This window comes from Psammomys obesus, unplaced genomic scaffold (genome assembly GCF_907164565.1).
Source record: "Psammomys obesus unplaced genomic scaffold, mPsaObe1.curated_primary_1811, whole genome shotgun sequence".
NCBI classification, from domain to species: Eukaryota; Metazoa; Chordata; class Mammalia; order Rodentia; family Muridae; genus Psammomys; species Psammomys obesus.
In genome coordinates, this window is record NW_026590511.1 from 1,052,978 (window position 1) to 1,066,618 (window position 13,641).

The 13,641-nt window shown below is 59.6% G+C and overlaps 1 protein-coding gene across 1 annotated transcript in view; it reads right to left on the reverse strand.

Annotated features, from left to right (window-relative positions):
• The window catches only part of Rexo1 (RNA exonuclease 1 homolog), a 20,238-nt gene that overhangs the window by 2,407 nt on the left and 4,190 nt on the right, over positions 1–13,641 (reverse strand). The window contains exons 2-10 of the mRNA XM_055607735.1: positions 5,315–7,050; positions 4,408–4,509; positions 3,699–3,912; positions 2,382–2,545; positions 1,913–2,044; positions 1,474–1,597; positions 730–843; positions 352–489; positions 76–189 (exon numbers count right to left, since the gene is read on the reverse strand). Coding sequence (XP_055463710.1) covers positions 76–189; positions 352–489; positions 730–843; positions 1,474–1,597; positions 1,913–2,044; positions 2,382–2,545; positions 3,699–3,912; positions 4,408–4,509; positions 5,315–7,050 — 2,838 coding nt within the window. The remainder of the gene's footprint in view (positions 1–75; positions 190–351; positions 490–729; positions 844–1,473; positions 1,598–1,912; positions 2,045–2,381; positions 2,546–3,698; positions 3,913–4,407; positions 4,510–5,314; positions 7,051–13,641) is intronic.

Genomic DNA, 13,641 nt, shown 5'->3' on the forward strand with positions numbered 1-13,641 from the left:
GGGGGGGGGGGGGGGGGGGGGGGGGGGGGGGTTCGTGTGGGCAGGGCTGTCCATGAGACAGCGGCCTAGCCTCACCTCGATTCCGCCGCAGCCGTCCCCAGTGGTAGTAACACTCCTCACTGCGCACACAGCGGCCCGAGGACGACACCAGGTACTCGGCGCCACAGCGACAGCAAATTCTGCAGGATGCTGTATGTGAAGACACACGGACAGCCAGAGGCCGAGTGGGTGAGGGGCTGGCAGCCTGTGCCCGAGCACAACGAGGGCTCGGCCCTGACCTGTCTGCCACAACCCGGCAGGGAGCTAAGCACCCAGTCGTCCCGGCTGAGGGCCTGCTGGGAGGACACTCACGGTCCTTGGGCTTCTTGTCCTCGGCTGTGAAGATGACGGCGCCCCCTGGGCGCTCTGGGTGAGGGAAGGGGTAGCCATTCTCCTTCAGCTGCTCCTGAGTGAGCAGGTACTCCTTGAGGCGGCTGTACAGGGCAGTCCCTGCAGGGGTGACAGGCTGTTAGTGCTGCCAGAAGGGGCACACAAATACCCAGAGGTGCGCATGGGCGCAGCTACAGGGCAGTCCCTGCGGGGACACTGGCTGTCACTGATGCACAGGAGGGGGAAGGAACAATGAAACAATGATAGGGGACAGGGTAGGGACAGTGCAGGACAGGCAGACCGACCGACAGACGGATGGACGTGGAAAGAAGGCATGGGCCAGCAGAGCTGCTAACTGACCTTTCAGCTCCTCCACCCGAGGGCTGCTGGGGCGGCTCAGTGAGAAGCTGGTTTTAGCTGCCAATTTGCCCCCCAGGACAACCTCGTGAGACACAACCCTGCGGCCACTGGCTTCTAGAAGGACGGACAGAAAAGCCAGGGAGGGATCAGCTAGCTGCAGCCTCAGTCGTCACTGTCACCGCACCGCTGTCCCCAGCCCAACAAACACCCCACTGCATGCACAGCACCCACTAATGCCTAAAGTGCCCGCTGGGGAGGGAGGCGTTGTCTGGGGGCATGGGAACTCAGGCCAAGTCACCCCAGGGCCGAGCAGCTCTCCCACCTGAGCTCTGGGTAGTCAGGACAGGCCTGCTGCCCCTGAAGAAAGGTGTGAGGCAGGGGCCACGCTGCAGCCACTCAAGCAGATAACTAATGGATTCTGAGGTGGGGAGAGGCAGCTAATGGAGGCTAGGGGCTGCACCAGCAAGTAAGTCACTGTGGTGACTGCTTAATGTGGCCTCTCAAGAGGACGTAATGAAATGTCTTCACCTTCCCTCCCTCCCTAGCTTAATGCACAGCGCTCAGCCACTCACTGTGAAGAGGCTGTGGGCGCCATTAGTGGAGGCCCCACACAGGAAGGAGGGAGGGGGGACGGGGCACCTCAGGCATTAGCCTGAGCGTGAGGACCAGGGACGTCCCTGCTGCTGTAGCCTGCGAGCACCCAGTTCTGGGCAAGAACCTCTGCACACAGCTGCCCCAACTCACTGCTGAGGTTGGGCACGGTGTTGGGGACGAGGCCCCTCAGCTTCTTAAGGGTGTTCACAGCCACGTTCAGGTATATGTTCTTGCTGGGACTGCGGTCATACGCTACCTTTTCCTCGTTCAGGGCCTGGGAAGACAGTGCTTGGCCTAAGGTCCTGGCAGATCCCGGCACCCAAGAACATGGGCAGTAGGGTCAGCAACAGCGGGATGACAGTGGGCAGGCTGCAGGACCAGCCTGAGCTAGGTAGAGCGCCCATGTATGTGGGGACACACAGGGCTAGTCTGTCACCCACAAGGAAGTGGCACAGGCAGGCACTTTGGACCAGGATGCTTAGAAGAGAGCCAGGGAGACAAGTGGGGACCTTCCCAGTTGTACCCCAAGGCCACGACAGCCAGGGCCCCAGTTGTGCCCCGTGCAGGAAATGTGCACTCCAGGGCCTACCTTCTCAATGGCCTCCTGGTTGGATGAACAGAACTTGAGGCACTCCTCAATGAACAGGTTGAGATAGCGCTGGCGTACCACAGTGGGGACCTTGCCGCCAAATTCTTTTGGGATAACAGGCTTCTTTAGACTCTGGAGGAAGAAGACGAGGCCGTTAGGACACAGGGCTTCTGGGAAAGACAGGAATAGGTTGTCTACCATACGAGCTCAGCCATGAATTCCAGGGGGAATGGCTGAAGGGGCACGGCAGTGGAGGACAGCGCCTGCCTAGGATGCCCGGTGAGGGGCTGGGGCTGGCACAGGCCTAAGCACCTTGGCAGGTTTGTGTAAGCTCTGGGTCATGCTCAGTGTTAGGAAACAGAACACAGCGTAAAGGCAACACAGAATCCTCCTGGGGGAACAACAGGAGCAGAGCTCATGTCCCTCAGACCCCTGCGAGCACAGGGAAGCAGGCGGGAGTACAGGGTACCTGGAGTGATGGGCTGTGGGCGATGCGCTTGGGGGTGATGGTGGTGGTTGTCTTGGATGCCATTCCTGACAACGTGCGTGTCTTCAGTGGCTGGCTGCCAGGTTCGGGGCCGTGGGGCACCTGGCTGCTGCTGGCAGGGAGCGCCCTCTTGGCACCTGTGGGGGCTGGAGGGGGACAGGGGATATGAGTGCAGGAGGACAGTAGGCCCATGACGGAGCTGCGGAGCACCAGGAAGCTGCGGTCGTTGAGTGTGAGAAGGACGCGCATCTCGCAGCGCAGCGGGGGCCGGGGCACCGGGCTCAGGTTGCGGAAGGACATGGGACTCTAGCTGCTCTGGGGCAAGTCCATGGAGGTGGGGCAGGGCACCGCGGCTGCGGAGGCCGGCTCAGGCAATGCCACGGTCTGGGCAGTCTGGCGAATGGTGGGGCGTGGTCGGGGCCTCTGCCACATGTTCCAGCCCCAAACTCCGAGACATTGACGTCTGAGGGGTAGCCCTGGCTCCTGGGCACAGGACCAGAGGGCCTGGGATGCCCCAGCCTGCTCATTGTGACAGGATACCTGCCTGTCCCTGCAATGAGGTCACAAACCATACAGTCTCCGCCCTGGCAGATGCAGCCAGAGCTGCTCCCTCATGTCCATGCAAGGGTGTGGGGGGCCTGACCACCAGAGCCCAGTGACAACAAAGGTGAGGAGGGAGACGCTAGGGACTACATCTGTCCCTAGCTGGGACCGCTCTCTGGGTAGGGCTCAGGGGCAAGAGCAGGCTGCCTCTGCCATCCTTCCTGGAACCAACCCAAGGCTGTGCTTGTCAGGAGAGCTCCTCAGTACTCTCTAAGCCCCTCGGGGGAGGCCACACCTGCATGAGTAACTCCCAGGCCGTGAGCAAGGCACACCGTGAGCACTGAAGCAGATTAAGGTGTGTGTGGACACAGTCCTAGAGCTGGCAAGACCCTCTCTGGGGGAGGTAAGGCAAGTCCTGGCTCCCTGGGGCAGCTGCACTCTAGGAGCTCTGCACAGCAAGGGGCTGGACCACCACTCTGAGAAGACAGGCCTACTCTACACCTGACCTTCAGAGCCGCTTCCTGCTCCAGGTAAGCCCGGGCAAGACGCACTGAGAGTCCCTGGCTGGGAGGGAGCAAAGCGGCTGCCCAGACTTCCCTGGCTGCTTGTCCCTACTTCACAGTCAGTCACCAAGGCCCTGGGAGGGTGCTCAAGGCCAAGTACATCAGGAAGTTCTCAGGATGCTACTTCCCTTCACAGTACACTTGCAGGGGGTAGGGGTGGGAAGTGGGAGAGGGCAGTTGGGCCAGGCCTTACCAGTGGCCAGGCGGGGGTTGGGTACGTGAGCGATCCTCCTCTTCTCCCCAGGGGCTGAGATATGCACGGAGGAGAGCCTCTCAGGTGGCCGGGGGCCAGCCTGCAGCCAGCTGGCCGAGTCCCGTTGAGCCTGCTGTGCTCGCCGATAGCACACCTCCTGGGCAGTCGGGGGTCGCACTGGGGGTGCCACGGGAGCCCTCTTTGGGGCCTCTGCCTGAAAGATCACAGGTCCTGGAGCCCGGCTCTGAGTGCATAGCACTCAAGGCAAATGGAGTGACGAGGCCTGAGCTGGTAGAGGCTGCAGGGCTCCAGGGTGAGGAGGGCTCCCCAATCCCAACCTCCCTCGGCTTCCGAAGCCCCATTACCATGTTCCCACTGTCCAGCAGTGCAGGGGCAGCGGTGGGACCTGCTTTCCACCCTCAGTTCTCCCTTTGGGGCTTGTGACCCGTCTGCACCCAAATCTCCTCCAAGATGAAACTTTCCTTGGGGATTGCATCTGGGGCTCCGAGCCCCGCCACCTGGGACATTTGCGTGGGCCTAAGCTTGTCATCACAGCCCTGCACAGGCCTCTCCCAGTATCCTCACTTCTTCGGCTCACGAAGCACTGGACAGCAGGCGCTTACCAAGGCCAGCAGTGGGGCTCCCGGGAGCCGGACCGTGGTGTCAGGCCTCCAGCTGCCCACCCTGTCTCCCCAGATCTGAGTCTTACCTCCTTGCCTGGCTTGCAGAGGTGCGAGACCCTCCTCTTCTGCCCTGGGAACAAAGTGGTCAGGGCAGCATGCGTCTTTTCCTCGGCCTTCTCCTTGGGGGGCTGAAAAGACACATGCACTCCTCACTTGGGGTGCCTCCTTGGGGCACAACCCTGCCTCCCCACCCGGCCGTGTCACCGCCAGACCTCAGGCGGTCCTGCAAGTGAGAGTCCTCCCCAGGATCAGCACCCTGCGGCCCAAGGCCTAGCCCTAGCATCTGCCTCCCAGGCCTTCTGTGGACAGGAGGACAGGTGGGCATGGCCCCTGCTGCTGCCCCCACACCCAGCCCAGGATAATGGCTCAGATACGGAGTGCCAGTCAAGGGCATCCCGCAGGCCCAGTGCTGGAGGGAACTGGCCAAGTCCATCTTTGTTTGTTCAGGGTGAGCTCCCTCTGGTGGCCAGCATGGAGACATTAGAAGAAGGGACACGCAGATGGGTCAAGGCTAGCGTGAGCCAGACAAGCCAGGGAGAGAGGAGAGAGGGGTTAGGGGCCAGAAAAGGAGCAAGAGAGCTGGGGTAGAGGCAGAGGGGCAAGACAGGCCAAGGAGCTGGGGACAGGAGGTGGTGTAAGGCAGGCGTGGGGCGGGAGGGCCCGGTACCCCTTTGCCGGTCAGTCTGAACGGTCAGTCGGAAGCTGCCTCGGGGAGCCGGCTGGGTGGGTGGAAAGCCAGCGTCCTTGTTCTGGGCAGGGTGCAGGGGGGCAGCAGGCGGCCACCGAGGGTTCCTGAATTTTGAATGGAGTTAAGAGGCCAGTGCTGAAGGAGCGGCTTCTGCCTGGGTCGCAGAGGCTGGAGTCAGCTGGAGATGGCTGCGGGACGGAGTGTCCCCTCGCAGGGCCCTCGCCTGCCAAGGCCAGTGCCCTCACCTGCCGGGCCAGCCGGCCCTTGTCCTCCGTCTTCACACTGGTGGACTCGTTGAAGATCCGCAGGCACTCTTCCATGGGGTCCGCATCGAAGTCCACCTCCTTCTCCAGGGCTGAGTAGTCCACATCCTCCTCTGCACACTGACTGGCTCCCGAGGAGGAGGAGGAGGACAATGGGGAGGGCGGTGTGGGGGATGCGGGCGGTGCGGCCTTGAGACGCTTGGGCACCTGCGTCTCACCCAGGCCCAGGCTGGAGTCCGAGTCTGACTCTGAGTCTGAGCTGAGGCTGGGCAGTGTGGGGGGCCAGACTCGGGGTGCTCCGGCCCCTCCACCCAGGCCTGAGTCTTCCTCTTCACTTTCATCCCCAAACAGTTCTGCGTGGCTCAGGGCCCGCTTCTTGAGCTTAGGGGTGTCTTGCGGGGCACCCTCGTCCAGGGAGTGGGCCTTGCGGTCCACCAACTTGCCCGATGGTGTCTTCTTCGCACTCGCACCTTTCCAGACCAGTGGTGCGTGGGGACCAGGCCCAGAATCCTGGGGACCCCCACTGGAGGGGCGGATTGGCACCCCTTTCCCTGAGCTGGCCATTGTGGTGGTAGAGGATGGCTTTTTCTTGGTCCCTTCTGGCCCCTGGGTCTTGCCCCGGGGGCTGCCAGCCTCCGACTTCCTCCTGTCCACACACACCTTGTCCTTCCCTCGGGGCCTGGCTGAGCCTTTGTCTTTCTTCTTGTCTTTCTTGTGGGCCTTGTCCTTGTGGCTGAGGCTGGCTGGGGTCCCACTTTTCTTCTTCTTGGCTTTGCCCTCCTTGGGGACCCCAGCGTCTTGAGAGGCCCTAGCTGGGGAGGCCAGCTTGGCCAAGGGCACTATGTCTGGTGCTTTGGGAGGCTGCCCGAGGTCTTCCACGTCACACTGCACGGCCATCTCCTTGGTGCCCCGCAGGCCACCCTCCTCGGGCTCCATGCCCTCTTTGGAGGCAGGCTTTCCAGGCACCTTGCTTTCCGGGTCCTCGCCAGCCTTGGGGCTGCTGACATCAGCCTTTGGGGGGCTGGCCACATCATCTTCCGAGTCTGAGAACCTGGCCTCACAGCCACCAAAGGGGTCACAGGGCTTCTTGAGGGCGGGTGTGTAGGGCTCAGCACCTCTGGAGCCCCGAGGCCGCTTGGTGGCCCTCTCGTCCCTAGCACTGGCCCTGCCAAGGTGCCGGGCTGAATAGTTGGAGAGTGGGTCATACTCTAGATCTGTCGATGGTTTCGAGCTGTCCACCACATACTTGCCACCAGGCACGGGACGGCCACAGCGGTGGGGCTGGCCCACAGCCTTGGGGACATACTCCAGGGCACCGGCGCCTCCTCCAGCTCTGCTCTGACCCCTCTCTGAAGGGGCCAGTGAGTACTTGTGACCTGGCTCAGCAGGAGCAGCCAGTGGGGTAGGCTGGTACCCAGAGTCTGGGCTCAGCAGGCCACCTGGTGTGTAAGTGAGGGCCAGTGAGAAGGTGTCATCGTCATCTATGCTCGTGGCAGGGCTGCAAGGTGCCAGGGCGGAAGGCCCAGCACTGTGGCCCCGGGAAGTCTCCAGGAGCTCCTGGTAGCGCCTCTGCTCCAGCTCCACCTCGCCACGCACAGCCTCAATGGCCTGGTTGACCAGCTCCAGCTCCAGCATGCCATCGTCCTGACCCAGAGTGCCATTCTCCCTCTGCACAGGAGGCTGAGGCAGCTCCGGGTTGTATGGGTCATAGCCAAGCCCTGGAAGGAAAGAGAACACAGAATAGCCTCTGACCTGCCTGAGAGAGATGTGCAGGGTAAGAGAACCAGCCTTCTAGAGCCTACTGCACACTGGGCTTGGGCCCCGAGGACATTGCCACTGTGGCACTGCAGTGCTGGGAATCACCTGCCCTCTGTCAGGACCTGTGCTAGGTGCATGTGTGGCTATCTCAAAGAAGGGACGGGGCGGGGGGAGGGGGGCTGAGGCTCAGGGGGTATAGCACTGCCGGGGAATGCACAGGTTTCATCTCCAGCACCATATAAACCAGGCTCATGCCCACCTTCCCACCTCTAGGAAGGTACAGGAAGGAGGATCAGAGGTTAAAGGTAAGTCTCCACTACATAGTGAGTTCAAAGCTACCCTAGGTAACAGGAGATCCTATGTCAAAAGAAAGTGTAAAAAAGAGAGGTTCCCAAGGACCTCTTGGCATGGCCTAGAGACCACTAAGGCGGACACACTACCCACAGGACCCACCAGGAATTAAACCCTACAGTTCAAGGCTCTGGACTGGCCTCCGATGCTATCTCCAGCCTAGTGCTCATGTCTGCTGTTCTCACTGACCAGCCCCCCTCCAGGCTTAAAAGCGTACACCAGAAAGCCTAGCTAGCTCTTTAAATGTGAATTCTGGAGTAATAGCTCAGCCCGAGTCAGCACCCTAACCTCGTGGGCCTCACTTCTTCAGGGAGGACCTGAGGGAGGGGCTGTAGATGAGCAGAGGGTGAGGCCTGGCACTGAGCCTGTAGAGGACCTGGCTCACATCCTAGCCCCACAGCAGGTGGCTTACAAACCAACAACTCTAGTTCAGGGGATATGACATTTCTGGCCTCCACAGCACTACACCCACACAAACACATTCCTACACATAATTAAAAGTAAAAATCTTTTCTAAAGCTTTAACAAAGGGATTGGCACCTCTGGTGTGTGAAACCTAATCACACATAGTATCTGCAGGAGAGCTGGGCTCCAGGCACACTGCTGCTATTGTCTCTCCGAGCACTGACACCAAGGGGGCTGGGGATGGTAAATTGGGGTGCACAGGTCTGAGGCCAGCGCTGGTCTCCTATGGTGTCAGCCCAGGCTGCAGGATCAGGGAGGGCCGCTTGTTACAAACCTGCTGGCCTTCTCAACGGCCTGCAAGCTATCAGGCACCTGAAGCATGCGCAGAAAGTCTACCTCGCACCTGTGCCAGTTCCCCCATGGCCGCCTCAAACTGACATCCAGGACCTGTGGCTGAGAACCCAGAGCTGAGGACTATACCCAGCACCATCAGGGGCCTAGGGCTAACACAGTGTGGTCATCAGGGCGCAGTGGGACTGGAAGACATGGGAAGGGGCTGTGACAAGGCCTGCCAGGAGACAGGCTGAGGCCATAGGACCTGTGCTGGCCAGGCAAGCTTCAGCTTTTCAGTTCTTATTCAGAGACACTCAGTGTCTCTGAAGCCAACACCCCAAAGTGCGAGCTCTGTTCATGAAAGATGCAACATGAGGGACAACTAACAGGGGACTTCCCATCTACAATGTGGAGGGCAAGAGATGGGGTGCTCACAGGGAGCCTCCCATAGAGGGGCAGGGGCTTGGGGACACACTAGGACAGACTCGCCATGATGCATCAGTTCTCTGAGGCAGGATCTCAGTGTGGCATAGCCCTAGCTGGCCTGGATGTGCAGCTAAGGATGACCTTGAACTTCTGATCTTCCTGCTTCCACCTCCCAGGTGCAGGAGTAACTCAGGATGAGATGGCAGGCATGGCTGGGCTGGATTCTTAGAAAGTAAGGTTCCAGCCCAGGTGTGGTGTTGCACACCTGTAATCCCAGCGCTCGGGAAGTAGAGGCAGGTGGATGTGAGTTCAAGGCCAGCCTGGTCTACAAGGTGAGCCCAGGACAGGCAGTGCTACACAGAGAAATCCTGTCTCGAAAAAACAAAACAAAAAGTAACGTGTCAAGGATCAGAGGCAACAGCCCATAACACTGAGGCAGAAGGATCAGAAGTTCAAGGCCAACTTAGACTGATAAAACAGTCTCAAACTTGCCTAACACACCCAAATCCCAGTGGAGGGGGCGGGGCAGGAGGGAGAGGGAAAGGGAGGGTATTGGAAGGGAAGACACCCAAACATGGAAAGCCCCGTGGACCACCCCTCTGGTGTCCTTGTTGGGAAAGTGACTTGCTTACTGGAGTGTTTGGAAGCGGAGGTCAAAGAACAACCGGAAGTCAGTCCTCTCCCTCCACCACTTGGGTTCCTGGGATCCAACTGGGTGGTATGGCTTGGTGGCAAGTGTTGAGACAAGGTCTTACAAAGCTCAGGCTGTCCTGGAACTCATGATGATCCTCCTGCCTCAGCTTCCCAAGTGCTAGAGGGACAGGAGTGAACCTGTCTACAGACTTTGAGCACACAGCTAAGAGGAGCTTGGTTCTCGCCCTCTGCAGCTCAGGCCACAGGCCCAGGGTTGGTCCTCAAGGAGGTGACCGGAACCTGAGGGCCCCCCAGCTAAAGGTGTTTGCTGGTTCTGGGGGACCGTGACTGACTCCAGGGACTCAGGGCACATGAGGGATAAGCATGGCACAGGTAACTTTTGAATCACCAGAAGGCAGACCTGTGGGAGGGCCCCGCTAACTTTGAGGGGTGACCATTGTGTGCGAGGGGCAGACGTATCCCATGTTGGGGGCACCATCGTACAGGTTAGGGTCTCAGAGATGAGAGATGAGCACCAGCGTTTGCCTGCTTCCTGACTGTGGACAGTGTGAGCAGGGGCCCCCTGCCCGGCTGCCACACTTCCACTCAGCCCTGCTGCCAAGGCCTCCTTCGCTACTGCCATGATGGACTGCGGCCACCAGCTGACCCAGAAGAAATCCTAAGTTGCTGTCATTAGGCTTTTCTCACACACACGTGAGAAAAGCTGACCCCAGGAGTAGTTTTGCACACCTGTTCTCCCAGGACTTGGGAGACTAAGGCAGGAGGATTGCACCTGCCTGGGCTTCATAACGAGATGGTCTCAACAAGTAAAGAAAGAGGACTCTTCTGAGGGAAGGTGCGGGCCCTTTCTGTGTAGATGTGGGTGCACATGGTGCTCTTTGGGGAGGGAAGACTGGGCCACACAGGTGACTGAGTGCTCGAGAGTTATGCTCCTGGAAATCCCCCCCACCCCCTGCAGAGAAGCTGCACAGGGACCTGGAGCAGAGCGCCTGGTGCAAGCTCAGACTGCCTGCGGGAGGCGTGAGCAGACACAGCCAAGCAGCGCTCTTCTGGGCAGCCCTGTCCACATAGTTGTCTAGCCTTCTGACAGGCCATGCTAGAGGCAGCAGTCTCGGGGTAGCATTGCTCTAGGCCTCTCTCCTGCCAAAAGTAAGTCAGCCCCTGGCCAGCACCAGCCCCAGAGGTCTCTGCTCAAGGCCAAAGACTGATAAAGGCCAAGAGAGTGCTCAGGCCAGCCTCCAGCTCTGATAAGAGCTCCCCACCCTGGAGGCAGAGAAGGACGCTCCCCAGACATCACAGGGGAAGGAGAGGCAGACAGTCGGCAATGCAGGGCGCTGGGGGGTGGGGATTCTGGGTGCACTAGCTGCTCTGGGCTGCCTCAGATGGGTTCTGACTGCCACAGTACTGAATGCCAGACCCATAATGGATGGCCACACAGCCCAAGGTCTCCATAGATGACTGCGACCCATCTTTCCTAGGCTGGCCCTGTCTACTCCACACTGGGACCCAGACACCGACATGCCCTCAGCTCAGCATCACTGGACAGATGAGGTTGTCCAAGCAGAATCAAGCTCCCAGGGTACCTCAGGAGACTCGTGCACAGAAGAGCACACACATTGGCAGCATGTCACCAGAGAGCCATGGGAGGCTGCACACAACTATAAGGCGCTGAGCCTAGAAGTGCTCCTCAGCCTCAGTACAACTAAGCCCAAGTCTTACCCCAGGAGGCTTGTTAAGGATAAGCCCAGGATCTCTGTACCCCAGGTCATCCTCCAAAGCCTTCCCCTTCCACAAGGCCAACCCTGTAGGATGGCAAGGGCTTCCAGGCCTGTGGGGCCACTAAGCGGGATGCGTGCCTCAGCCCCCTGCATGCCTCAGGTACTAGGCTGTGTGAGGTCGGGACAGGACAGGGCCACCACGGTATCCACCAGTCAGAGGCCCACATGCTAACATGACCCCACGGCAAGGCTACAAGTGGGCCTTCCTTTCCCACGCACCACAACATTGTGAAGTGCTTTGCAGCCCAACAGAAAATCCTCGACAAGGCCCTGTCCAGCCTTCCTAACTGGCTCCCAGTGGAGATAGCCAGGTCCCCTCTGTCCTATCCCAGCCTGATATCAGCAGGAACCCAATAAGGATGTCTCCCTGGCCGAAGCAGCCCCTGAGATGGCTCCTCAGGCGGCACTCTGGGACTGGGAGCACTTCATCTTCAGAGGAAGAGCATGCAGGCCAGGATGGTGTGAACACAGTCCTTTTATCACTTGACACAGGCTGGTGGGGTAATGTGCGGTTTTCAGAGGGCAAATGCGACCCTCCACGTGACGTTTCTGCTCAGAACAATGAAGAGTCCCCAAGGACCACCTGCTGCCCACCCAGGTCTGAGAGCAGCTGCCCCATGGCCCACCTCCCACAGCTCCATAGGCAGACCCAGGACCACCAGCCCTCATCACCTTCAACATGGACTCATGGGTCCCCAGAGAGTGGAGAGGCTTGTTGCCACTGCAGGAACCCTGTTGGCAGGAAAGCCTGGGTGTGGGGCTGAGTCTCCAATCTTCTCCACAAGTCACTTGCCCACACCAACTAGCGGCATTTCAGAGGCACCCCAGCCTTTCTAGAAGGCTGGATTTCAAGTCAGTGTCCAGCCACTGGACAAACTCGTACTGACCCTTCAAAACTCAGTTCAGGAGCTGACAAGGACCTGCCTCTCAACTCCCAGCTGCTCTATCCCATAAGCAGAGCCAGTGTGCACACCTGTCCTTCTTTCCAGAGCCCCACAGGGGTATTCTGAGGCCAGAATGGCCAGAAAGACCTTCAGAGAGCCTAGGGGCACTTGCCCAGACCACTGCCAGAGTCTCTGGCCAAGTGAAGCAGGGCTCGGGGGCCAGCTTCCACCCCCAGCACCCTGTCCTTAGAGCGGCTCCTTCCAGAGAACAGTGGAGCATGGTAGTATCCAGGAACCAGTACCCGCAAGTAGTGGAGCCTGCCCTGACTCTCTCCCACATGGCTCCTGATTGCCACGGTCCTCGGAGGGAGCCCCTGCAGGAGGCCACACTTCAGGACTCAGCCAGAGTAGCTTCCACCCGTCAACCCCACCCCACAGGTCTAACAGGCTATCGACCTGCCCTGGGGCACCTGCGCCCCTGTGGTTGGGTGTTCTCGGACAGAGTGTCAGCCAAAGTCCCTGCACCAGCAGTCACTTGAGACCCTAATGCACATGGCACCAGGACAGGCAGGCCACAGAGTAGGGCCTGAAAAAGCAGCAGTGCCTGAGTGAACCCGCAACAGCCAAGGTAGCCATAATGAAGACGGAGGAGCGAGCCATGGCCAGGAGGAGCAGACGTGGGACAGATACAGGAAGGATGGTTTGGCAACTTTTGTGTGCTCCCCAGGAGCCCACCAAAAGCACTCTAAAGACAGTACGAGACACGCATGGCAGCTGAGTGGCAGGAGTCCTGAATCCTACCCTGCTTATACTGGGACCCCCGTCTGCCCTCCGAGCCACCCTCCCCAGCAACAATGGGGCTGGTGGAGGCAGCTGCCACCACTAGCAAGGTGGCCAACTGGTGTGGCCCTGATGCCCCCTGGCTGGCGATGCTGGACCTGGAAGAGAGGACAAGAAGGCTGCTGCCAGACACCCAACAGCACCTGTCCAACTGGGCGTACTACTGTCTTTTAGAGGAAGCCCAGGCCCTGCGCCTCACCTTTCAATGCGCAGATGGCCCCCTACACCCACAGTGCTGACTATCCCTGACTGGCCCTCTCTGGGAGACACTGTGGCCTGCAGCACCCCCTGCTGGCATTTCCTAGAAGTTGGCCTTTCCCTGGGAGGGAGGCCAAAGTGGCAAGAGTATATAGGTTGCCAGTGGCTGGTAGAGTCCCCTCCGTCCCCAGGCTTCTCAGAAAAGGAAAGCCACCCTGAAGCTTCCCCAGGCAATGTACCAACCTGGTCTAGCAGGACAATGGGTCCCATGTGTGGGTGGCAAAGTTGGTGGGAAGAGGCCAGCAGTGCCTGGCCCCTCTGACCCTTGCTGTCCAAGCATATCGATGGGAACTAGGCTCGGATCCAGGAAGAGAACTTAGCCATAGCCACGCCACTTTCTTGGCCCTTCTCTCCCCCAGGAGCACCCTCCTCGTCTGTTTAAACCCTCTTCCTTCCAGAGAGCGCCACAGCTGGTGCCCTGGACTTGCCCCTCAGCACAAACTGTCCACAGGAGACTGGGAGCAACTCCTGCTGTGTGGTTGGTGTGTGGTGTGTGGTTGGTGTGGTGTGGTGTGGTGTGGTATGTGGTGTGGGTGGTGTGGTGTGGGTGGTGTGGTGTGGTGTGTGGTGTGTGGTTGGTGTGTGGTGTGGTGTGTGGTGTGGTGTGGTGGGTGGTGTGGTG